This window comes from Chinchilla lanigera, unplaced genomic scaffold (assembly GCF_000276665.1).
Source record: "Chinchilla lanigera isolate Chin_1 unplaced genomic scaffold, ChiLan1.0 scaffold00001, whole genome shotgun sequence".
Taxonomy (NCBI): Eukaryota; Metazoa; Chordata; class Mammalia; order Rodentia; family Chinchillidae; genus Chinchilla; species Chinchilla lanigera.
The window spans coordinates 62600890-62627360 of NW_004955402.1; the positions used below are offsets into that span (position 1 = coordinate 62600890).

A 26471-nucleotide genomic window follows, 5' to 3' on the forward strand; every position below is an offset into this window, starting at 1 on the left:
GCATCACGAAGGGGACAGGCGGATGGGCTGACAGGGCCGTTGGTGATTTGACCTGCTGGCAGTTCCTTAGCTGACACTGGCCCTGTGGATCGGGCTGTCACACCTGAGACTTGTGTCCTCTGCCCCTGATCCCCAAGTCTGCCCTCAAGGGTGAACTAGAAGTGTGTCCTACTCTTGACACTCAGCTCACGCACACTGAATCTCTCTCCAGAACTCCAGTCACTGATGGATCCTTTTTTGATGTCTTCATTTTCAACTGAGGAAGTCCAAATGGTGGCCAGGTCTTTTTTGGTTTTCATGGGTGGTTTCTGCGGGTCTGAGCTGTGCTGTGAATGCAGACATCAGTGAAATCATGAGGGGCTCTCAGCCATTTCTTAGCCTCCCCACACCCCATACTACAGATGAAGCTATATCCTTGGCCATTGTTTTTACTTTTTACTTTGAGACAGGGTCTCATTACATTACCTCCTGAATTCAGCCTTCCAGAATGCTAGGGTAAAGGGCATGTCCCACCACAGCCAGCTTTTTCCTTGTTACTCTTAAATTCAGCTCCTTTGCATGTGCTGAAGAGTCTCAGTCAGATGAAGGAGGAGGAAGTTAGCAGACCTAGAAAGACCTCCCCGTGTGCTCCGGAGGGCTGGGGGCAGGGGAAACAAACTTTTGCTACATACAAACCTCTGAGAGTTAAGGGTCAGCCCTTGACCAGCCACTGCCTGGTTCTGCCTCCTCCTCAGTTACTCCCAGTGTCACATCCAGTGTGAGTTAGGGCAGAGAAGAACAGGTCCTCCTGAGCACTGAGTTTGGGGTGGGCTGGGTACCTCCTTGCCCACGTGGAAGCAACATGCTTTCACTTTTAACAGAGGCTCTCAAAGCCCTTTAGGAAATGTGCCCTTTGTTGAAACTCCCACCCAGCCAGGTCCTGGAACCAGGCCTCCTGTGCTCATTGAGGCGGCAAATTACTGTGTCTGCACTTGAGTTAGGCTTTGATGCAATAGAGAACACATTTTTTTCCTGCTGCTGGTGGCTGTGGGGCTGATAATTGAACGAGAGGATGCAGGCTGTACCTGTTTGAAGTGTGCTCTCAGCCCAGGGTCCTTTTATCTTGTGGCAGTGTTAGTGCTGGCCAAGTGCCACGTGCTGGTGGTTCGGAAGAGTTAATGAAAATCATGGTGCCTGGGCCTCTCATAATGAGCAGCCCAGCTTGCATCAAGCCAGAGGCTGTGGCTACCGCTCTTTGCATGAAGGACGTGCGAGGGGCCAGGCCCTTGTAAAAAGTCAACACCCATCACCCACATCAAAATCTAGCAGTAACTAATTGCAATGTCTGATTTTCTGTTTCCCATTTCTGAAGTTCATTGTTTTTTCCAAAGTGGCATATTAAAAAAGGAAAGTCACAGACCTCTACCAGCCCATGAGGTTGGAATTATGCTTCAAGTCAAGCAGAAAATAGGTTAGACCTAGGGGTGGTTCCGTGTTTCTCTTTTCCCATGTTATCTTACTTTCTCTTGTCCTTTCTGAGAATTTGTGGGAACATTTTGTGGCTGGGATTTCTTTGCCTCTTTGAGCTTTGCTTTGTGTTGCTGTTGGACCTCTAAGGGGCACAAGGTGTTTCTGTTCCTTAGCCTCCTGCTCTGTATCAATAAACCAAACTCCTGTTGGTCTCCTTGGCCCATCTGCACGTCTCTGCCCTCATACCAGCCTTGCCTCTGAGTGCCATGGCCCAGTTCCCAGCCCCTCTGCCTGCCTCACAGGAGATCAGGCCTCAGGATGACAGCAACCATAACTTCCCTTGAAGCTGCTCATCAGGCTCTGGGCTTAGTTGCTGGCGAGATAGCCAACAGGAGGAGGAGGAGGAGGAGGCTGTGCTTCCCATGCAGTGGAGACCTTACAGCTTGTGCCAGACACAGGTGGCTCTGGGTTCCCATATGTGTATTATCTAACCTGAGCTTCCTTTGGAGTGCTGCAGGGCCTTCTGGGGTGCAGCTGGGTATACTCGTGGAGTGTTCAGCTCTCTGGACTCTGAGGCTAGAATGAACAAAGGTGCTCAGAGGGTGGCAGGTTTTCACCACCTTGACTAAGATGTAGGACATCCTCTGAAGTACAGGCTTAGGGTTGCCCACTTATGTCCTGGCAGAAGCATCTGGAATTGCTCTGGATCTGGCTTGTCATGCCTTGTTTGAGCTGTGTACATTCTGTGCCCAAGGCCATGGCTATACCAAGTAGAGAGGGTGGTGGAATGTCCATGGCAGTTCTACTGTGTGGAGTCCACCACTGGCTGGTGGTTGCTGAGCTAACCTGCCTACAGATCTCCTGGGTATCAGCAGTGTGACCATGGCTGCTACATGCTTCTGAATAAAGAGAGGTGCACCCAGCCAGTCAGAAAAGAGATGCACCTTGGTACAAGTCCAATTTTGTGTTTGTTTGCAAATATAGTGTTTACTCAGAAGGTTTGGACTTTGTTCTCTGCTCAGTTCACCTTAAGTGAAAAAGGAGAAGTAGGTCCTGTCCCTTTGCTGCTGTGCCTGGATGTATGTATGAGGCAGAGCATAGCCTTAGCTCTCAGATTTTGGAGGTGATCACCTCAACTGCCCAACTGCCCTCCATCTCTACGCCATTCACTTGCTCCAGAAGGAGGGTGTTTGCTTCCTTAGAAGCTACTTACACAATGCACACAGGACAGAGGGGTAACTTGGCAGGCTGCTGCAGGCACCTTGCCACTAGCTGTGCCTGGACAGGAGATGAACACGGCACGATTGTGGTTGTCATTGTTGTTGAAGCATGTGTGCACACTGCCTTGTGCAGATGTGTATGAGCTATACATATGTGAAAGTAGAACAGGAGTGCTTAAAGCCTAACCTGTGTGCCCCAAGACCTTCAGGATCACAAGGCATTTTGCAAGTTTTAAGAAGTACCAATATTACATGATTATTACAGAGAAATAAAAGGGGCAGCTGTACTGGACACTTGGCACCTGTTGCAGCTTTCTTTTTGAGTTAGAGTGTGCTGGTACACATATAATTGATTCCCTGAAGTTTGTGTGCATGCTGCTTAGTGGGAGTGTTTTGTTCTCTTGCCAGCTACATGGTTACTTGGAAAATGAGCCACTCACTCTACAGCTGTTCATTGGGACGGCGGACGACCGCCTGCTGCGGCCCCATGCCTTCTACCAGGTCCACCGGATCACAGGGAAAACTGTTTCCACCACCAGCCATGAGGCCATCCTGTCCAACACCAAAGTCCTGGAGATCCCGCTGCTGCCGGAAAATAACATGCGAGCCATGTAAGCCTCTGGGGGCTCTGACTGTGGGCAACACTGCTTTGCCTCTGCATCCTGGGGCTTTCCCACAGCTCCAGGCTGGGTGTTGTGGCTTAGCATCTAAATAAACTTTGCAAATATTTATGACAGTGGATTTGTTTCTTTCTAGGGTTTCAGCCACTGTGTGTATTGCCACTTAAAATAAGCATCTCCATTACACAGCTGTAAATACCTCCCCCAAGTGCCTCATTTGGCTCCTAAATATGACACCTATTTATTTCTGAATATAGGAGTGCAAATTAGAAGAATGTCTGAAATGCAAACGTTGAAAAACGAAAGAGAGCAATATCTCTAGATAGTATTTTCACTCTAAGAGTTGCTGACATTGCTGATATGGCCAGTTCTGGCATGCAGAGTCAAGTTAGCTTATTGAGGAATTTATCAATAAGCAGAAGACACATTGGGTAATAGAAGAAAGGGTGTATTCACTTAATCCTAAGAACTGAGTGACAAGTATGTGCCACACTCATCACCCCAAACTGTGAATGCAGGAGAAAGAGGCAGAGGGCATACTGATTGTACCCATGGTGTTTGCCTTGTACTGGGGATCCATGGTGGGCACAGGCAGATAATTAACACACATACGCAGACAGAGAAGCAAAGGTGAGGTGGTGATAATAAAAACTCCCAGTAAGTGAGCTAGGAGAGGTGCGAGATGGCTTGGAGCTGCTCTTGATGGCAGGGCAGGGACGGTGTCTCCCTGCACGTACCATTTAGCTGAGAGCTGATGTGCAGGAGGGGCCGGGTATGTGGAGTGCTCATTAGCCACATGCAAAAAGCCATAGGGCAAGGGGGAATTTGGGGCACTTATTGGCCAATGAGGAGATCAGTGTGTCCAGGTCGGCATGGTGACAGGGAGAATGCAGATGAGGCAGGTAAGGGCTGGATCATGCAGGACTTTGTTTAGATCCTAATAAGTTAATTATAACTTTTAAACCCTCTGATTGAAAACAAAGGGAGAGCTCTCTCTCCATGTTGGTTCATCCTGAATTTGAGAGAACTGACTACAGTTGACTTCATTTAGAATCTGTGGGTTTCCTTCCCAAGCTGTAATCCAGGTTTTCCAAGGTCTGGGATAAGGCCAGAGGATCCAAAAGAAGCTTTGTGTTCCTTCAGCCACAGGAACTGTGAAGCCAGTGGTTGCTGTGCTGTGCCACAGTGCACCCCAGGAACGGAATGCCCCCTGGCACACACGGCTCCACGTGTCTCAGGATATGCCTAGCGGACAGCACTTCTTGCTCTCCATACTGACTCACTGGTCTCCATGTGACCCCTTAATGGGTAGGAGAGACGCATATAGGTCTCAGTCTCTTTTCTTAGCCAATCAAGGAAGGAAAAGTATTGGATTTTATTGCATCAAGAATTTATACATGGAGGAGGATTCTACTGGAGTCTAAATTTGAAAGAAATTATGAAGTTACATAAAACCCTAGGAAGGAGTTTACAAGAAAATGAAGAATTTGAACCTGAGTGAGGGGAGCAGTGGTCTAGCCCGGGAGTGCGCTGGCTTCCTGGGAGAGTGGTGGGATGCACACACAAGGCGCAGGGCCTGCTGCTCTTCCTCCTGGGCTGCTGCAGCGAGCGGGCCACAGTCAGGACATAGCCTGGGGCAGCAGGGACAGTGAGTGTGTGGTTCCCTTCTGGCCAGGGGTGGAGGGCATGTCTACGCAGCCCCTTCACTTCCTGTTCATGGCCAGGTGTGGACGCGAGATCCCCTGCAGCTCACAAGGGACAGTGAGCAACTCCAGCTGGCCTGCTCTCCTGTGAGGAGGTGGGACTCAGCTGGGGCTGACAGCCTATCCTTTTGGGCCTGGATGGGGGCAGCCTGGTGAGGGGAGGCGCCAGTGACTGAAGGCAAGCCATGGCCTTTTGTTTTGGGCAGCATCGACTGTGCTGGGATTCTAAAGCTCAGAAACTCTGACATCGAGCTGCGGAAAGGGGAGACTGACATCGGGCGGAAGAACACCAGGGTGCGGCTGGTCTTCCGAGTGCACGTCCCACAGCCCAGTGGCCGGACGCTGTCCCTCCAGGTCGCCTCGAACCCCATTGAGTGCTGTAAGTAGACCTGCAGAGATGGGCAGCTGAAACTGGTCCGTCTCCCGCTTCTTCACTTCATTTGGATAGACCATGGCCTGGCTCTTCCCGTCTGGTGTGCCTGTTTCTGTGCGCGTCCCCTCCAGATGAGCCTGATCTCAGTGTTGACTGTAGAGTCCGGGTGAGCCCCACATTGCAGGCACAGACCCTGCCTGGAGACCCTGCTGTCCTGACCCCAGCACCCATAGGAGAAAACAGAAATCAGGGCCTGCCTGGAAGCTCTGAGAGAGAAGTGTCACCCACATTTGAATTAATTCTCTATTAAGGTTTTGGGGAGCAAAAATGCACGGTAGTCCTTCAGACTAAACCAGCCTAAATGTTTTTTCTTTGTTTCGCTGTGCTGGGAATGAAACCAGGACTTCCTGAATGCTGAGCAAGTGCTCTACCACTGCGCTACACCACCCAAATGGGAACTGTGTAAGCTGATATAGGACTGTTCGTCTTCCTGGGGTTTTGCCCCTTTAAATTGTAATAGACCACAGCCGAGTGTGGTTTGGGTGCTTCCTGGCCTTGGTGCAGAGGTGGTTGTTTTGGGTGGGGGGTGACATCAGGACTCCAGCCTTCCTTTGGTGCTGCTTTGCTGATGCTTGGTTAGTGAGTCAAGTCCCTAACCAGCTCTGTATGGGAACATCAGAGCCCGGTGTCAGCCTCCCCTCCGGTCACTCTCTGCACCCACAAGCCTTCTTACCCGTTCTGAGGATTGGACCTTCAAGGGGTGACCCAGACCCACAAGGGAGTGTAGACAGGCCCAGCCAGCCCTTGGCCCCTGTTCCATCCACTGACTTCTTCGTGGTTCTGTCTGTCCTCTGGCTTCTTGGCCATTGTCACCCAAAGGACAAATACCCCAGGAGAAGGTGTCAGAAACTCTCACCTCAAGGTCCTGAGCAGCACATGGTGCAGGTCACTCTGGGTGCCCACCTGAGTCTCCAGCCTGTCTTCCTTGGCAGTGACCTGAGTCTTCTCACAGTCTCCAACCAGAAAAACCATGTGCCCCGCTCCTGTTTTCCCTGTCATCTCCCAGACATCTCTTTGCTCCCCCACCCATGTAGGGCAGTTTGTGTTTGTGACTAGGCATGGACTTGGTGGTTCCAGTGAGCTACCTCGCCGTCCTGAGGCCTGGTCTCATCTTGGTGAGGTGGGGCCGACCTTGTCCGGGGTCCCCTCTGCCCTGCCTTCCATGACCTGGCTCCTTCTATCCTGTGGTCTCCCATCTTTACAGTCAGGACCCCAGCCCACACTTGAGGCCATCAGTCTAGTGCTAGGCACACTCAGCCCCCTCAGTGGAGCCCGCTTCCAGCTTCCTTAAAATGTGTCGTGATAGGTGTTTGTTCCAACTGCTGAAAGTCTTTAGTTAGAGCAGTTACGTGCTACAATCCAGGTTCATCCCGGGTTTGGGCAGTGTCTTGGCCCTTTGCTCTGGGCAGTTGTGTCAGGAGGCAGTGCGCTGCGAGCCTCAGTGTCCTCAGCTCAGCTCCCTCTAGGCGGTGAATACAAGGGCTTGGCTCACTGACCTCTCCTTGTCCAACACAGCCCAGCGGTCAGCCCAAGAGCTGCCCCTCGTGGAGAAGCAGAGCACAGACAGCTACCCGGTCATCGGTGGGAAGAAGATGGTCCTCTCTGGCCATAACTTTCTACAGGACTCCAAGGTCATTTTTGTGGAGAAGGCTCCAGGTACATTCTTTAAAACTGGCTGTCTGAGTTTCCTGCTGGTGGGAGTTGACTTCTGGTTGGTGAGGGACAGGCCAGTCATGGAATGGGCAGGTATGAGGCCCACATGGTGGCTCTGTGCACCCGCGTCTGAGTCCTCCAGCGAGTTCTTGCTGTTGCAGGTCTTCCAGGTCCATCCTTCTGAATGTGATTGTACTAGGGGCAGCCTGCAGTGTTTGAAAGGGTTTATTTGTTGTGCTGTGGGTCCCTGGTCTGCCTGCAGTGAGCCCCAGGGCCAGCACCTCTCTCAGCTTCCTGGACAGCTCTCCCTCTCAGCCCTTCCCCTTTGGCCACATATGGTGAGGGCTTCTTCTCTCCCTGGCTCAGGGAGAGTTCCTCCCACCTCCTCAGAGAGGCCAACCAGACAAGAAGCAGCCAGTTGGTAGCAGGAAGGGATGGGCACAGAGGCCTGCTGACATGGGTGTCTGTGGCTGGATGCCTCAGACCTCGTGCTGCTGTTCTTGTTCTCGTCATTGACCCTCAGAGCCACAGCTGTGTGTATGTGTGTGCGTGTGATCTCTGTGTCTACAAGCCCAAGAGGACCTCACCACCCTGAGGACCCCTGGGAGGTGCTGGAGCACAGCCTCCCCTTGGTTTCAGCAGACCTTGTTCTTACCCTGGCTCAGCCTGGAATACCCAGTTGGCTTCTGGTGCCAAGGGTAAGATTTGAGTGGCTTGGGGTGTTTTCCTGGGGCTGTCATGTCTCTGGCCACCTCAACTGACTTCAGGAACTCAGCTGTCTAGCATGGCAGGGACTTGCTGGCTCCAGGTGTAGGTGTTCACTGGGCAAGGCTGTGTTGGCCAGAGGGGCTAGAGATACACAAAGAGTCTGTGTTCACTAGTGCCTAGTTGCAAAGACAGAAAGGTAAACCATGCAGGCATGTCTCAGGTGCAAGAGGATGAGTGTGCCATGGCCCAGAGGGGTGTCGCCTTGCTCTCATGGCACCATGCGACCCCGCTGCCTCAAAGACTTTGGAGTTGTGTGTTTGGAACTGGGTTCCTATGCTGATCTGGACCTCTGGCATAGGCTCCCCTTGTCCTCTGCCCAGGAGTGGCATCCCAGGATGCCATGCCTCTGCCCAGTGTGAGCCAACAAAGCAGCAATCTACATAAGGATAGTGTTTGGTAGCTTTTTTCCTTTTTCACATTTACTAACTGGAATTTTCTTGAAGGCGGCTAGTCCTGTACTTACCCTAATCACTGAAAACCACTGAGGCATTCAGCCTTCATAATGGGATCTTGATTTTGTACAGTTTGCAGGAAATTTAAGTACTTCAATCAACACGGGCTTAGACGTCTTTCACGTTTAACTTGGCTTGCCTATGTAATCATGCACATAATTGGAAAATATGTTTTAAATTATAGAGAAAACCCAGCTAAGTGCAATGATAAGGAGAATTTGCATTGCCCACACCCTTCTCTAGGGGAGGCTAATTCTGAAATAATTCAACCTTCAGAGTCTCAGGCGTGTCTCTGTGTTGCGGGGAAGAGTGTCAGATGTGGCGCTTTGCTTTCTGCTCTCAGTGAGGTGTTTGTGATCGCACTGTGTGGCGCTGTGGTGCCTCACTGCTGCACAGCAGTGCAGGGTCCTGATGCTCTCTGGACTGTTTCCCTGTTTAGAGTCCTTGGGGCTAGACAGGATGAGGGCGCCTTCTGATGACCTCACCGCGGAGGGTCCGGCTCCTGTAAGGTCTGCCTTATGGTGGCTAGCACTGTCCAGCCTGGTGAGGAGTGGCTACCTACTGGCTCATGTGTGGGGCTCACAGTTACATGGGGCCCACTGTCAGCCTCACTGCCATCCTCACTGAAGTTCCCTTCTTACCTTCACAGCTTTATTCTCACCTGTAAAGTTGAGCTTCCTTGGATGCCTGAGGGAGTTTTCCAGCCATACCTCAGGCTCATGCCAGTGGACATTTGTATTTTCCCACCCTGCCTGGGAGGTGGTCAGCTGGCTGATCACCCCACTGTCTGCAGAACCTCCCACCCACAGAAGGAGTGCACTAAACGAGTGGATGTCACATATGGATTGTACCATGACCTCACAGAACATGGGAATGCTGAAGTTATTTATCTAGACAGTATTTAAAATTTCATTTTTATATTTCAGTAGATGATACACATATGTACATACAAATTGTATGTTTTCAAAAGGAGGGAACCAATATCTATGTGCTCTTCTCTTAAATTCAGTTTCCTCAGCAAAAATCATCCCTCCAGTGCTTCCCATGCACTGGGGCATGTGGCCATGACTCCACACCCTCCACCTTCACCTTGGTGACAAGCTTTAGTTTGGGGTTTTTTTTTGAGAAACTACTAAACTCAAATTAAAAGCACGATTGTCTTGTCTTCTGACAAGGCATCTGGCCTCTTTTAAAGTTCTGTTTCAGATTGCTGCTCACAGGGGATGAAATGTGAGCCAAGTGATGCTCACGGAGGAAGCTGGCAGATGGGCAGGAGGCGCTGGCTTCAGCCGAAGGGGCTGGCCTCAGTTCTGCCTGGGCTGCCCTTGGTTCTCCCTGGGCTGCCCTCAGTCCCCAGTGTTCTACCTGCACTAAGCACATGCGTGGTGGTTGTTATCAGTGCTGTTGTGTTGGATGCTTGGGGCAGCTCAGGATGGAGGTCAGGGCTTGGGTTGGAAGGTGACCTTTTCTGAATGCCAAAGGGTGCTCTTGCCCTCCTGCTTCACTGGGCCCTGGGCATGGGGTCTTGGGAGCTGGGAGCAGGCCCTCACAGGTGAGAGCAGAGCTCCACAGTACTCCACCCTGGCTGCTGCGTCCAGCAGATGGGGGCAGTCACCCTCATGGCTCCAGGTGCTGGCCCTTTCTGTGGACATCATGGACACTGGCCAGGCTGCTGGGACACTCCAGCAGCCGTGGGTGGGGTCTGTGTCAAGGGCATTGAGCAGAGCAGCCCTCGCTGCCCGTGACAAAGCTTTGGGGAGATGCTGTGCCTCTTTCCAAGTCTTACTGGGCTGTGCAGTTGCCTTGTGGGTGGAAATGAGTCTGTCTTTTCAGGGTTTGGGCCGAGGTTCTGTGTGTCCATGCTAGTGATGTTTCCTGATGATGAAAGTCCGTGGAAAATGTTCGTCCAAAAGGTGGAGGGCGCAGGGTGAGACCTGAGGGCAGCCACGCCCTGGGGTGCCAGGCTAGAACCCCTGGTGGCCTCCACCCGTCAACCCCAGCTCCCGAGGCATGAAGGGGTGAGGTGCAGGCAGCGGTGTCTGTGCAGATCTGCGGAGTAGGGCACATGCTTGTGCGTGCGTGTGGATATGTGAAGCAGGGAGGAGCACACTAATGCCCAGTATCAGTGTGAACACAGAAACAGCTCTGTGAAAGGAGATCAGTGTCCTATACAGACTGACCCAAGATGAACAGAATGTGTCAGTGTGAGGTCTTGATGCCATAAGCCCCAACCAGTTCTGGAGACCAGTGTTAAACGCAGCTTCTCTTTGTAAAGTCACTTTCTACTCTGTCAAAGTTTTTTTTTTTTTTTTTTTTTTGGTTTTTCTCCGGTACCGGGAACCGAACTCACGACCTTGCGCTTGCCAAGCAGGCGCTTTGCCGCTGAGCTAAATCCCCAGCCCCTCTGTCAAAGTTTTGTAAAAACAAGAGTGAAGCCTGCTTTGGTTTCTGTTGCTGTGTGAAAGCTCCTCCAGAATTTAGGGGTTCAGGCCACAGTCACTGTCCATGGCGACTATGCAGTAGACTGGGCTCCTCAGAAGTTCTTATACTGGTCTGGCCAGTGGTCATCATGTGGCTCCTGTGACCTGTGGACCTTGCCCTCCCCAGGAGGGAGGACCCTGCCCTCCCCAGGAGGTCTCCCCACGAGGTATGACATCATTGGGGTGGACAGGGGGCCCCATGTATAGGAAAACAGGGATATGCCATCCTACTGCTCAGGTTCAACCCAGGCAGCCACACTGCGCCAGAGCTGGGAGACATCTTGCAGGAGTGGACACATAGGAGGCGCCGTGACCTAGACTACCTCCATGCCCAAGCTTCTTTACCCCCTGTTCAGAGCCCCAACTAAGGCTCCAAACTGAGCACAGTCTAACCCTACTCCCGAAATCCAGCACAGACAGGTCCTAGCCCCAAACCCAGACAGCAGGTCCCAGCCCGGCCCTCCTGTCCCTTCCTCTCTCTGTGGCTGCCCCCCAGCACCCCTGTTTCTTGGTGTCCTCCCTAGCAAAGGCAGACAGGCTCATGCTGCTACTTTTCCTAGGCTGAGTCTGTCCTCTGTCTCTTAGGAAGGCTGCAGGTGGGCCAGGCAGGGAGTGAAGGCAGGAGATGGTGGTGTTTAGGGTGTGAGGTGTGGCATATTCCTGCCGTTTTTGCACTTGATGTGGGATTGTAGGAAATGGCCAGCAAAAGCAGCCACCTCTCCCACCCCTCTGAAGATGCTGCTTTTACAAGGAAGATGCTCAGAGAACAGTGTGGAGAGTCTGAGTCCCACTGGTGACTCTCCACGACCTTATTGGGCCCTGGTGATAACCTGAACGTGACAATCAACCTTAGCACGGAAGAGCAGACATAGATTTTCCCACATGTACGTGTGAGTGGGGTAAAGGCGCCAGGGGCCCCTCCATGGGATCAAGGGACATCCCACTGCCTTCAGGGGATAGTGGTAAAAGGGCCCCTTTGTCCTCTGAGGACCTCTCTGAGAAGGGCTGCCCAAGTCTCTTCCAACCGTCCTGCTAGACGCTCTGGGAGGTAGGAAGGGGCATTCCCAGGGAAGGTGGGCTAGGTCTTGGAGAGGGCCCGGGCTCTTGGATTCGCAGTGGGCCTTGCGACCTGACTCTTCACAGGATCTTACTGTGTTTTTTCATTATGACAGCACACGTTTCATGGGAGTGAGCGCTCCAAGGGTCAGTGCCTCCTCCAAGCCACATTCAGGGAGCAGCTGTAAATCTTAGCTCTCAAAAGGGCATGGACACAGCAGAGTGTCTTTTCTTACTTTTTCCTTTTTAAAACTATGTACCAGTTTGTACAACCTGTGTCAGAGCACACTGTTGTGTGACAGAAAAGGCAGGGGCAACCCCATGCCTGAGATGCTGAGACCTGAGAACCAACTTGGGGAGTGTGTGTGTGTATGAGAATGAATGTATGGGTCAGTATGGCATGTGTCTCACTGGGTTCACATGTGCATGTGTGTGGGTGAGTGTGTCACTGTGTTGTGTGTCTGCACATGCGTATATGTGGGTGCATGCATGTCACTGTACTGTGATATGTGTGAATGTGCTTCCATGCAGGGGTGTGTGTGTATATATACATGATCTAGTATGTGTGATGTGTGTGAGGAGTGTGTGTCTGTGTGTGCATGTGTGTCTCTGTGGAATGAGGTGTGTGTTTGTGTGTGTGTGTGCACGTGTGTGCACTGGTGCAGCTGAGTGCTTTCTGGACACCACGTGCAGTGCCCGCTGCTTGTTGCCCATGTCATGCTATAGGACCCTCACATTCCCGTGCCCGTACACCTCTTTCCACTGCGTGGCAGTCACAGCTGGCCAACCAGACAACGTTAGTCGTAGTTCCTGTGCTCTGGCGATGGAGCCGAAACCACATGCCAGCCCAGGTCCGTCAGCAGCCCACCTCCCGCCTCCCTGGTGTTCCTCCGTCATGCTACCCAGCCACTGAAGCTTCTGCTGGTCACCTGCCTCCTCGAGGATTGCTGGAAGTTTCCCAGGGTCAGACACTGAGGGCTTGGCTGCTTACCAGGTGCCGTTTGGCTGTCTAGAGCTAGCCTGTAGGAAAATACCTTCTTCTTTCCACTTCTCTGGCCATCTGCAATAGGAAAGGGAAAGATTGGGAAGGGCAGTGTCTGTTCCCAGGGACAGCACGTCATCAGCTGCACACATGTGCCGGCCTCCGTCACAGACAAAAAATACTGCAGTGCTGACCTCATGGAGTGGGGTTCATGTGGCTACCCTCAAGGCACTCTGTGTTCTCCTAACTGGATCCCACGGCCATGTCCGCCACTAGCTGGCTTCCATGAGAGACTAATGCCATGGGTGGGACAGTCCTGCCTTCAGAAACCTTTTCTTGCCAGAGTTGCGGTGTTTCAGAGAGGCCCTGGAGGAAATGACCCAGAGAAGTTTCATGATGATGGAGTCCATCCACCCTGGGCAGTCTATAATGGGAGGTGGCAGGCTGCTGTAGGAAGAGCCCACCATTATTCTTATCACAGCCCAGACCCTGGGCACTCTACTTGTCAGCCAGACGTCTTGGAGGCACTAGACTCTTCCACTGGCTTCCTGGCCAATCTTGAAGTCAGATGCCTAGCAGATAGCAGTGGAGAGTGAGCTGGGTGCAGTGGAGGCTGGTTACTGGTCTGTGGAGTTGCTGACCTCCACTTGACCTCTGCAGGCGTCACAAGTACTCCTTGCTGGGACACATGGCTGGAGAGTGGCAAGTGGCAGCGGGAATGACCTCGGGACTCCTGCAGGCAGGGCCAGAGGATATTAGGGGCACACTAGGGCACAGTGGAGCTTTGCTTCCTGTTGTCTCTGGGTGTGATGATAGAGCCACCCCTTCCGATTAGCCTCCCCGCCCCTGGAGTATCCAGACAGTGGGCTTGACCCAGGGCCCTCCCTGGCAGCAGTTTCTTGTCCTGGACCCCACTGCCAAGGGATCAGCCTCGCTGGTGTTGGGAATGGTGCAGCAGCACAGAAGCACACTGAGTTCCCACAGATGGGGAGCTGGGCCTCCTTGTCCTCTCCAGGTATTCCAGGGCTTCCCCAGGTGTTTGAGCACAGTATCACTCGTGATTATGTCAGATAGTGACTTTCTTATATTGGTTTTAGTGATCTGCAGTTCACGCACTGTTCAATTTACTCTTGAGTGTGTGGTCCGTGGTTTTGGCACAGTTATACTTGCAGGACATTTCTGTCTCTCTCTTACCCATCAGCAGCACTTGTGGTCCCCTGAGGTTTATGTGCTGGAGGCATTGTCCCCAGAGCGGCCACATGGGAGATGGGAAAGACTTGGGGAGATGACTGGGTTGGTGGAGCATTGCCCTAGAGGAGATGAGGGTGGTTCTGGAGGGTGCCAGGTAGCTAGTGGGTGAGGTGTCATCAGGAGTGAGCTTGGGGCCCACTCCTGGTTTCTTAGCGGGCCGTGTGGTCTCCACACTCTCCACTCTGTGGTGCCATCTACACGAGGTCCCCTTGAGCGTCTGAGGGATGCTATAACCCCCCAACCTCACGTATTCTGTTATAGCAACAGGCAGCAGAATGACAGAAGCCATCACCCGGTCCTCTCACTTCCTATCCCCCAGCCCAGGGACCACTAACCCCGTTTCCATGACTCTGGATCTGGTTGATCAGGTTCTTTCACACCGGTGGAATCAGACTATGTTTGTCCTTTCGTGTGTGGCTTTCAGAATATTTTCAAGGCTCATCCATGTGGCAGCAGGTATCAGCACCTTGTACCTTTCTGGGACTGAGTAATAAATAGTACTCTACCATGTGGCCAGGCCACCGTTCGTCTGTCTGTGGCTCAGTTGGTGGACACGTGGGCTATGTCTGCTCTTTGGTGGTTGCAGCTGCTGTCAGCAGATGAGCGACTTTCCGTGCAGATGTGTCCGGCTCAAGGCTGATTTCCAAAGCATCTGGGGAATCTCCTTTGCACTCTGGAGTCTTGCTGAGGCGGGTGAGGCCATGCTTCCAGGCAGGCACACAGACCAGAAAGGATGGGCACTTTCAGGCTGAGAGCTGTCAAGTCTCACTGTCAGTCTGTGCAGAGCCAGGGTAGGCGTGCCTGCCCCTGCCATGCATTCTTCTGAATCTGTGCACCTCATTGTTTCATCCTGGTCCCTCGCACAGTGGCGTTGATTGGACTGTGCCCCGGCCCCTGAGGCCAGAGCAACAGCGGCAGCTCCAGGATGCGGCTTCCTGCCCGCCCTGGGAGGATCTAGGAGACTGTCTCAGGAAAGCCTTCGGCTCCTGAGTAAATGCTCAGCTGTTTCCCCTGTGGAAACAGCAGCTCAGCCCACAGCCCTGGAGTGATTGGCCTGTGAGCCCAGCCCGTGGCAGCAGCGTCCAGCAGCCTGCAGAACTGCCCCAGCCCCGCAGGCCCGGCTGTGTGGAAACCTTCAGTGGGTGTGGTGGGGAAGCCTTTCTGATGACTCACACTGCAGGGAATTCCCTAATGATTTGGAATATTTTTACTTCTGGACTTGGGCACAGTTTCCTACTGAGAGCAGGGAGCTCCTGATAAGGCAGAACAAAGGCCCTTTCAGAGTGACCACCTCCCCTCCTGGCAGAAGCTGGAGTTTGAACAGCCCTGCAGCTGGTCTCCCCTCGCGTGGGCGCTTTTGCAGAGGATACCATTGGCAGATCTGAAGGCTGCAGTTGTCTTGGGAGAGCAGGGGCCACCTCCCAGCGAACACTGTGGCGATGTGGAGATGGGAACTAGTCTAACAACTCCCAAAAGCTCGCCTGCTGAGCAGCATCTCTGCCTGGCCTTAGCCCTTTGTCTATGCTGGGACAATTGCTTTATGTGCATTTCTAATCACAAATATGTATTTGCCTTTAAAAGACCACAGTCAGGTCCCAAAGAGCCAGCACCTGCACCCCTCACCTGTGTGATAGCTGCACATGGGGGAAATCTTTCCACCTTCCTCCCAGGTGGGCAGGAGAACCGGAGCAAACTCCAGGCACATACATTTGAATGTGGCACATACATTTTGGGGATTCCAAGAAGCCCAACTTTTAATGGGAAACCATGTGTTATGTGTGATTGACGCTGGTGCAACTTGGGGAGTATAGATGGGTGGTGTCCTTCTGTTGGTGGTGAGTGGTGGGCCAGGCAGGTGCTGGGCAGTGAAACAGCTCAAGTGGGCTCCCTGGAGGGCATTCCAGCAAGGAGTGCCCCTCCCATAGGCCACGTGGCCTGGGAAAAAAGAAAGTGGTTCCTTCTGCATAGCCACCTCCATCCCTGTGCTGCACTTAATTTCCAGCTTGTGACCTGAACCTACAAAGCACACCACTGCAGGAGGCAGCTGTGCTGTGAGAGGATGAGTGGTGAGGAGCCCCTGTCTCTCCTGGGAGGTGACAGGGGCTGTAGCATCTCCTCTTAGGGCTTTGTGAACTAGGATGCCCCCACGACGGAGCACCTCATGTCCTCCTCTCTCAGCACATGCGCTGTCTGTGCTTCTCCTCCAGCCAAGGCGTGCACCTTCTCAGGACAGCTTCTCAGTGATGTGTCACCATGGCCACAGTTCTTAGCTCGGCAGAGGCTGTACAGTGGCTAGTGTACCCTGTGTGTGGGGAGGCAGCTCCTGCAGCTTCAGAGGTGGTTTTAGGATAGCCCAGAAACAGTGCCTTGTTATATGAGGAGTAGCTGTATCTGTGATGAACAGAGTGGGAGGGGGCATCTGGACCAAAAAGTAGGAGCTAAGGTAGGCAGGAGACGCACACGAGAGCCATCCAATGGGCTCTCCATATGTATGAGCACATGTGGCTGGGGTTAAACGTGCTTCTTTGCCAAAGTCCCTGAGCTGCCAGACTCCAGGGGCTCCTGCTTTGTGAAACTGCTGCTTTAAGAGTAGCTGGGTATTTTTAGTTTTGTGCTGCTTTCCCAGAAGAGGCTGGGTGCCAGTCCATACCAGGGCCCTGGGTGGGTTTGTCTGGTGAGTACTTTGTGCTATGCTGTGGGCATCCTGGAGGCTGGCATGGCCATGGCACAGTTGGGTGACTCATATTTCCACCCTCTGCCCTCTACCCTGCCCAGCACTGAGGAAAAAGGAGAATTTGTCTGATTTATCATTAATGTAGGTTTGTATCAGACACATTTTTTCTTTGAAAATAGAGTTTAAGCCAAAAATAAGTGTGTGGTCCTACAACTGTTCATCCCGGCAGTGGCTTCATTTTGGAGACTAGAAAGCTGAGGAGGAAAAGAGACCTCTGGGGTGGAAGCACATCAGTTCACAGTGCCCACCCCGAACGGTGTTCAGTGTACGGTCAGAGGGTCAGCATCACAACGCTTGTGAGTGGCAGATATCCCATCCCCTGAGTGAAGGGACCACTCTGTGCCACCAGCAGAGAACAGTAAGTTCTTTCAGTGTGCCTCCGGGAGCCTTTTCACTTTTTTAAAAACATGCAAACGGCCATTAGGCTAAGGTTAAAAATACCGTGTGTTTTGCATTGCTGTGTCCTGATGTGGCAAGTAGTCAAAGAAAGACTTTTCTTATTTCCCCAGCAGTTCCTCTGAGCAGAGGATAGGCCTCTCAAGCTCTACCTTCTGTTCCCAAAATGTACAGGGGGCTAGGTGGGCTGGGGCAAGTGGTAGAGCTGGCTGGGTCTGGGCCTAGTGTACCTCCTACTGGGCTTGTGGGTCGCCTTCTTTCTCCTCGGCATTCTCTGCTGGAGATGGGTAGGGTGCGGAGAGCCCTTCTTGACTGTGCTGGGCCGGTGAGACACTCGTGAACCTGGGCTTGGGACAGCTGCTGAGCACAGGCAGTGTGGCTGTACCTGAAGGCCATGGTTGGAAGGAGCCCTGGGCACAGCCACCTGGAGCTCATGGTTCCCAGCCCCACCCCACCCCACCCCCGTGCCGGACCACTGCATGACCCCCAGCTGTGAGAGTCAGCTGTCCCTGGGCCCCAGGCTGTTGCCCTTGACCACAGCCCCAGGCTGGGATGTGCTCTCCTTTTCAACCTCTTCTCTGTATGCCCTGTGTGCCTGAGTCATCTGAGAGGTTTGGAGGGACAGGCTTCCCACCACAGTGACAAACTTCTTCCTGCCCTTTCTTCTAGATGGTCACCATGTCTGGGAGATGGAGGCAAAAACTGACAGAGACCTGTGCAAGCCAGTAAGTACCCTTCAGTCCTGCATGAGGAGGGCCTGAGTAGGGTGGGCTTATTGTTTCTTTAAATGAAACAATCATAAAAAATAGAACAAGTAGTAAAACAATTGTAAGACCTGCTGAAACAAGTGCTGTTATGATGCAAAATAACAGCAGAAGAGAATCAGGATGGTGAACGGTGGCCAGGAAGACAACAGGCTGGGCTGGGCTTGAGGTCTCATCTCTCTTAAGACACCAGAAAGCAGCCAGCACCTGAGTCATATGTGCCAGGCCCTGAGCATCCCCAGAGGAGTGCATGGCAGGAACAGTTGTGCCTCTTGTTGCGGTCCTGGTATCCTTGCCAGGGGTTTTGCCCTGCACGAGGGGCTGCCCCTAGGAAGCCACGGCATTCCAAGCCTCCCAAGTGGGTGCCCAGCACCTGCCCAGACACGTGCCACCTGGAAGCAGGGTTTCACCAGTGTCCTTGGCAGTGACTTAACACCACCCTCTCTAGAGAATGAACATCCCAACTGCTTCGTTGATGCTTCTTTTGAGCTTGACATAGATACAAGGTCAGCTCTAACCAGATTGTTTGATCTACTTCTTGGGTTTGCCAGTGAGCCGGTGGATGTGCATGTGCTGAAAGTCATGGCAAGTGTGGCATGATCTGTGGTTGATGTCTCTAGTCAGTGTTTCCAGCTACCCATAGCATGTAGTTTGTGCCCACATTCCTGCTTTACCATCGTAGTTTCTTGGTATCATTTGCTCATTGGAGGTACCTATGATAAATTATTGTTCTTTGATCACTTAATCATGAAACCCATTTCTGTCCAAAATTGATGCTACTACTGCTGCATGGTAGATGCTCCTCCAGCCCTTCACCTCCAATCTGCGTCTGTAAACAAAAGTGGGCATCTTTGACACAACACAGACTGGGTCTTGTTTTCTGTTCTAAAGCTCTGCTTTCTTTTCTCAGACACTGTCTTTTAATGAGTGACTTAGACCATTGATGTGTAAAGTGCTGTTGATATAATTGAATTAGTATCTGCCAATGAGTCTTGTATGTGGATTCTGCCTTGTCCTAAAAGAACATAACATACATCATGACTAGAAAACAGTTTTTTGAGGAAACCATAGTTGTCCCATCTTTTGATGCTTTTTCCTCTGACCACTATCACAGTGTCTTGAGTGGCCCATCAAGTGAATGTGGGGAGCAGGGAGGCTTCTGTGTACACTGTGTGTGTGTGTGTGTGTGTGTGTGTGTGTGTGAGAGAGAGCGAGAGAGAGAGAGAGAGAGAGGGAGAGAGATAGAGAGAGAGAGAGAGAGAAAGAAAGAGAGAGTGAGAGAAAGAGATTCAGAAGCGTCTTCTGGACTAAGGACTTTTTTGGCCTTCCTGGACATATTAGCTCCTGGGAGTCATGTGAGCAGGGACAGTTGGGCCCGGAACCCCTCAAGGAGTCTCATCTTGGCAGGAAAGGGAATGTAGCACTTGAAGGGCACTTGTTGCATGTTTGCTACAGGTTCAGCCCACTTCCCTCCTTGTAGGTGGCTCTGTCAGAAAAAGCATCTTTTATGCTGCACCTTCAGCCCACCTTTCCAGGGGCTGCCGCCTGTTTCTTGGGGTGACTCGTCCTTAGTGGTGTTCAATCTCCTCTGGAGCCTGTTGTCCACTCACAGCTCTGTCTCTGTCACTTTTCTGGCTTTCACCTGAGCAGGCCTTCAGGAAATGCTGGCTGTCGTGGGGCAGGGCACACACGCTCACACACATGCACACAGTATACATTAAAGCAAGTCGCATGGATGTGTTGGTGCCATTTGAAACTTTTTTTCCCATACTGACAAGATTTCCCATCACTTCATTTCCTCTCCATCTCTTTTCTCTTCCTACTCTATTCAAGCACAGTGCACCCACAGAGGCAGTATTTTTGTCCCGAGATTTGTCTCTTTAGAGAGTATCAGGCTATGACCACATCAAGACTTGAGCCCAGGAGACAGCATCAGAGAGGTGTTTCCTTTCTTTGTCCTTACTCTGCTTCTTGCTCCATGACGAATTCTTTGTCTCACTGTGGCCGGCCCTTGCTGAGCACAGCTGTATGCGGGCAGTGGCACTGCTGCTGTGTCCCCTTTGTGTGGCTGAGTCCTCAGAAACCACTTCGGGCAGTAAGGAAACAGATTCAGGCTGCAGGGCTTCCTCCTCAGACTGCCAGCAGCAGGGCAGAAAGGGAAGGGCTTCGGGTTGCCTCGAGGCACAGACTGCCCCTGGGCACTGACAAAGCCACACCTCCCACTCCATCTCCATCCTTGGCTGTCAGCTCTTTGCCTGGGATGGTTCTGATGAGAGAGCAGAGTGCCGGCCTGTGTGCTTCCTTCTCCCTTCTTGTGATAAAACAATCAAAGCAGGTTGCTCTGAGCAAGTGGGACCCGGGGGAAGGACTCCCAGGGCCCTCAAGCTGGGCCTGGCACCCACCAGTCCCCTGTGGTAGGCTTGTGGCCTGAGTTTCTTCATCTGTACATGGAAGAGGTTGAACCTTAGTTTTCTGTTCTTCAGTCTTTGTTTCTAACTTCTGTAATGTATTATTAGCATGAGTCAATCGATTTTGCACAATTGATTTGCTACAATTGTAACAGCACTTGCTAATTATAATTAGCACTTTTAACAGCTAATTACTTTAACAAAAGAAGTGATACAATAGATTTTTCTTACACATTTTCCTTACTTGATAAACCAAAATCACATGATTAAAAAATGCAGAGACTTTATAGCTTTGAAATACTCCTAGAAATCAGGTGCTACCTGCACAGCAGCCCTCCTTGGAACCCAGCACCGCAGAGCGGGGTTCGCTGAGGCCCCTGCCAGCTTGCGGCTGCTCAGCCAGTTGGGTCTGGCTGTTCTGACTCCCAGCCGTGGTTTCCCACTTGGTACCAAGTTCTTCTGGCTTGCTTTTCACATCTGTCCTTGAGATGCCATGATTGTTGTAAAACCACTGCTGACTTTTTTGTTTAAAAACACAAAAGGGAAATAGCAGCCACCGTAAACCGCCCCATTCTATCTGCCGGTGCACTTAACCAACCCCCACCCTGGAGCGAGCACTACCTTTCCTCCTCAATTTTAGCGAGTCTGGGATTCTGATGTGGGCAGAGTGGCCAGTGTCATACCTGGTCTGCCCCCAGAGACAGTGTCCCCGAGAAGCGCCTCCTCCTCCCACCTTGTGTGCAGGCACCTGCACAGGCTTCTGTGTCACTTCAGTGTCTCCTACAGCAAGGCCAGTGTGGTGCTTTCAGATTGATGCCACTGATCCTTGGGTGTTAGGACAGGCACATGCTTCTGAAGACCTTTCCTGCCTGGGAGGCAGCCAGGCAGCCTCAGCTCTCAAGCAGACAGTTGGCATTGGTGCTCACAGCTTGTCTCTCAGGCCATGTGGGCTCAGACCCACCACAAAGATCTCCTGGCTCCTGGATGAGCTAGAGTGAAATTGGCCTCTTCTCTGTGAGCGAGCACACCTGCTGGCCAAGCCTAGTTCAAACACTTGAGCATGTGTCACATATGCAAGCTACCCTTAAAGGATCTCTGGGTAGCCAGAGCTGGCTGTTTGCAGAGATCTACTAGGCAGTTGAGACTTGACAGAGGAGCTTGTGTATGGTGCTTTAACACAAAGCGGTTTTAGTCTGTAAGATGCTAATCTGGTTCCTCTTTGCTGTTTTCTCAATAGAATTCCCTGGTGGTTGAAATACCACCTTTCCGCAACCAGAGAATAACCAGCCCTGTCCAAGTCAGTTTCTATGTCTGCAATGGGAAGAGAAAGAGAAGCCAGTACCAGCATTTCACCTACCTTCCTGCCAATGGTAATGCTGTCTTTCTGACTTTAAGCACTGAAAATGAGCCGAGAGGGTGCTTTTTCTAACAGGTGCAGAAGCTGTGAGACGATGTTGCTGTAAAACAGCATGGTTGTGTTGTATATTTAAACTGTATGATCGCTTGTTAGCAAGTCATCCATTCCCTCTGAGAAAAGTGATGCCTTGGATGTATTTTCTTTTGTTATTGATACATATTGGGATAATCACTTGCCATTTTGCTAGCTTCTTGTAAATGTGCAGCAGCTAAGTGCAGCTCTTTTGCACGCAGAAGCTGAGGTGGTCTTGGTCTGTAGTGAAATTCTGTAGGTCTTTAAGGTGGAAAGCAAACAGTTACAGCTATTGTGCCGGTGTCTTCAGGAATAAAACCTTGCTGTTGAGCCCAAAGGCAAGCACACGAGGGGTCCCAAGGGAACAGAGTGCTTCTGTGCTCATGGTAATGTTCCACGCAGCATGTCCCTACTGAACAATTTCACCTCCCTGTGACGTGCGCTTTCAGGCAGAAGTGCCTTTTGCTCAGTCTAACTGTCCCTTTATATGTTTTGGAGATGGATTGTTTTCACTTTAAAAAAAAAAACCAGTTTGCATTTTCAACTTTTTAGGATGTTTTCTTAAAGAAAAATACTGTCTCTTGCCTTTTCACCCTAAACCAGTAGAAAAGAAAGGCATGTTTATAGCATCTCAGGCTCCTGAGTGGGCTCATGATACAGCAGAATGTGTGTGGAAGGCATAGCACTGTTGTCATCCCGAATTTTACTGTGTTTTGAATTAGCTTAACTATGTCAACAGTCCTTTTATATTTACTTTTTTCCCCTAAAAACTGACAAGATTCATATAATTTAAGAGGGAACTTATACACTAAAAACATTTGCACAACCACATTGTCATCTTAGTAAAATCTAGATTTGTTTAAAAGATTTTTGTTTTCTCTAAATGTAAACATCATTTGTAACACATGAGACACAAGAAAACCATAGAATGTCCGAGTTGGCATTATACTGCTGGGATGAGCTGTTTTATCAGGCATATGTAGAAATGCCTTTCAAGATTTGAATAATAGGATTTCTTTGCCAAGTTATGAGGTGGTGAGAGTGTCTGTGAAGATCTGTGAGAACCTGTGTCACACGATGCTGCTTCACTTGGGTTTGTGGGATCTCTTCACCACTTTGTGAATCCTTTCCATTCTTAGAATAATGTACAATATATCTTATGAAAGAAAATATTTAGTCTGTTTTTGTAAGTGTAAAGATTATGCCCTAAACTTCAGGCATGCTTGACCAAAAATTGAATATTTTAAAGAAATTCTAGGTCTTATAAGGAAAAATTACTCTCTAAAGGAGTGTACAAATAGTATGGGCATTCCTCTTTTTTGTTCACTTGGTGTATTTCCGCTGCAGTCCCTGCACATGTACACATAGCACTGAGCTTTAGCACAGAGCATGCTGTTTCTTAGGGAAAAGGGACCTGTGCAGGCAGTGGCAGAGATCCCAGAGCCAGCAGGCGGAGCCTCCTGCCTCCTCCTAGCCACACCCTACCCTGCAGCCGACTGTCCCGCTCTGCCAGCTGCACCTCCTATTGTCCCCTACCCTGGCCTTCCACACTCCTTGTCCACACCTCCCTGGATCCCTCTCTGCCTGCCACCCACCCTGCCCAGGCTTTTCCATTCATAGTGCAGGTCTTTCCCAGCTCACACCCAGGCTCGGGGCCCATCTGGTCCTGATAGCCTCCTCCAACCTGCTCTCTTGGACATTTGCCTCCAGCACTTTGGGGACCCAAGGCAACCATCAGCCCTGACTATGTCCTTACATCATGAGACCCTGATCTCCTTTGGAGAAATCCCAGGCCTCTGGGGGTTACATCCCCAGCGTTGCTCCGTGCTGGTGCTTGGCTGGCTGTCAATATGTGCTTCTTAAAATAAATAAACAAACAGATGGAGAACTGGAGCTCCCGTGTCCGGTGTTCTGTCTGGCGCTCACCTGCGGTGCTTGGGGCCTTCTGCAGTTTTGGGGCTGAGTCTGAGGATGATGAGGCTATGACTCCACTGTGGCTGATGAGCTCTTCAGTGCCTGCATTCTCGTGTCAGTGCATTTGCATCTCAGAATCCTGCTCAGGCTGTTTCTGCCACACATTCTGCCACGTGGTCATTAAGCTAAGCGCACCACGCTCATTGAGAAGAGTCAGCAGCTCCAAGTTCAAAAGACATGTTCTGTGTAGATGAAAGCTTTACAGATGGGGCAGGTAGAGGACATTTAATTAGGAAGCATTAGCCTGATTCCAAGTTGGTTTTGGTTTGCCTGCCTTTTTCATTGTAGACCTCAGTTGTGAGGCTGCTAGTGTTTCCCCTAGAAAACCTATATTGTTATGTGTGCCTGTGTCCAGTTCCAGTGACTTGTGTCGATGATTGTGGCAGATACTGCATTTGAGGAGTTTCTTCCTAAGGTTGTAAATATGCTGTTGTGTTATACATAATCACAGAAATAAATCCATGTAAATCCTACCTGTGAAATGTATTTTCATGTACAAATCTGTAAGTTTCCCTCAAAATTGTATGTAAGGTAGGATCCTTTTCCCAGCTGTGACAGGTATCTCCCTGCCCTCAAGTCCTTGAGAAGGATCCTGCTCTGGAACAAAATCCCCAGGTGCTGCAGGCCCCCTTTGGGAGTGTCAGTGTTGGAAATGAGAGGGCCCATGTGACTTGTTGCTGAGGGTGAGAGCTCTCCACCTGGCTTCTACATGTCTGTCAGAGCTCAAGTTGTCTTCTGAGAACTCAGCAACAGATAAACACAACCAGCAACTCCCGTGTGGCCCACCCATCTACCTGACCCTCCCCCGCCACCTTCCCACACATTTTAAGCTTACTTGTCACAGTGGTCCGATGGCAGGAAAATAAGGGAGCATGTGCAACTCTGGTGGGCTATTGTCTTTGGAGCGGGTCTGTGACAGGCCTGGGACGGTCTAGCTGCCTTTCCTCTCTCTGTGTGCAGCAGGTGGCAGCCTTGAATGTAAGACCCCTCGAGCAGAATGGTCACAGCCAGGTGGAGAGCCCGGGGCTCAGCTTGGCACCGTTGGACAGCCATCATGTGCCGAGTGGAGTAAAAATGCCGGGCAGTCAGAGAAGAGGCTGCAGAGCACACACATACCCAGAGAAGTTTTCTAAGCTTCTTGTTTGTCACTGGTTTTACCTCACTGTGCCCAAATCTGATCTTCTGAGAGGAAAATGTCCTTCTGGCCAAGCTGGGGTGCCTGGCGCCTGCCATGAGACAGACTCTGTGGGAAGGGGCAGGGATCTGCACTGTTACTCCAGCATGTCAGTTAGAATTAGAGATGAGGTGGTCTGGGTAGCAGGATGGATCCCTCATGAGCTTGAGGATGACCGTCCATACCAGCCTGAGCACCCGCTGGAGTGTCTTGTGTCCCTGGTCCAACCGGGGCTGGTGGCTGCTGACACCTATTCACAGGACCAGGGCTCTTTTAGAAAAGGAAAACCAAGTTACGAGCTTAAAATAGGTCCCAAAGCCAATATTTCTTTACAATGAGAAAATAAATCCTGACAGATTATAGAATCTTCAAAGTTTAGCCTTTCATCTAATTGTTTTAGTTACTAGAAATGCTTTTGATGTGCCCACCCCAGCCCCACCCAGCCTGGGCACATGGCTGGCAGGTGCTGTCCTGTCCTTGGCGCCCAGGAACTCCTGCTGCCAGCAGCCTCACAGAGGTGACTGGGCAGGTAAACAGCTTCATAGGAAGACCATCAGTTGGCCAGTGTGCTGCGGGGAGGTGAAGACTAGCAGGGCTTCATCTGCCTCGGGCTGGCCGGCCCCTCCCTAGTGAGGTTCCCCAGCCCTCCTGAGGAGCGCGTGGGATCTGGGGTGGAGACATCTGTGAACTGGAGATTGAATTCCACGGTGAGCAGAACTTCATTTCCTTCGCAGTTACTAAGGAGCCCATCTTTCTGGTCATATGACATCACCTAAGATTGAAAATCTGTTTCTTCCTCAAGGGAGAGGAAAGGGAACTAGCATCTACTGATTTCTTGTTTGCATATTAAATCCAGAAATAATGGTCATGCCGGAGGATGTCACCTGGAGAGTCTCCAAATGGCATGGACAGGGCCTAGATCCTGCAGGGTTCCAGCGAGTCCCTGCGATCAGCTGGCAGAGAGCTGCTGGGGTCAAGCGCTGTGGCATAAAGAGAGGCTGCTGTGCAAAGCCCATCAGGACGGCAGCCCTATCTGGGGGCTCCTTTGCCACCGACATCATGAAGACCCCAGCTGGACAGTGTGCAGGCTCCACAGGACACTTCCTGCCACTGGGTGAGGCGCCCGCAGGAAGCTCAGTCCCCTGGGGCCACTGTGGGAGACACAGAGGAGCACGTGGACAGAGCCACGAACTATGTCCTCTTCGGCCACCCTGCTTATGCCATCCAGGGCACCCTGAGCGGCCCAGGTCTTGACAGCCATTTTGGATTGACCTTTCCCCTGAGCTTCTCTGTTCATTTTATGCCCAAGCCCACTACATATAAAGTTTAATATGAAACTAATTATCTTCACCAAATCACTATATACGCTTCATAGTGACCTTAAACAGTTACTTAGCCTCCTTTGGGACAAAGTGAGATTTGGGCTAACTGAGAATGCCTCAAGACCTCTTCTTGATTTGCATGCCTCTGGGCCCCTTGTGTCTTCGGTGCTGGCCTTGGCCCCCAGCCCCTCACCCTCCTGGGG

General features: G+C 51.3%; 1 protein-coding gene across 7 annotated transcripts in view; it reads left to right on the forward strand.

The window, feature by feature from the left end:
- The window catches only part of Nfatc1 (nuclear factor of activated T-cells, cytoplasmic, calcineurin-dependent 1), a 115956-nt gene that overhangs the window by 42498 nt on the left and 46987 nt on the right, over positions 1-26471 (forward strand). For 6 of the 7 annotated variants that reach the window (XM_005373108.2, XM_013511612.1, XM_005373109.2 and 3 more), the window contains exons 4-8: positions 3078-3280; positions 5199-5371; positions 6941-7081; positions 17867-17922; positions 21607-21739. In XM_005373108.2, coding sequence (XP_005373165.1) covers positions 3078-3280; positions 5199-5371; positions 6941-7081; positions 17867-17922; positions 21607-21739 — 706 coding nt within the window. Of the gene's footprint in view, positions 1-3077; positions 3281-5198; positions 5372-6940; positions 7082-17866; positions 17923-21606; positions 24246-26471 lie in introns of those variants that run through there. The other variant, XM_013511624.1, reaches the window with a different exon arrangement.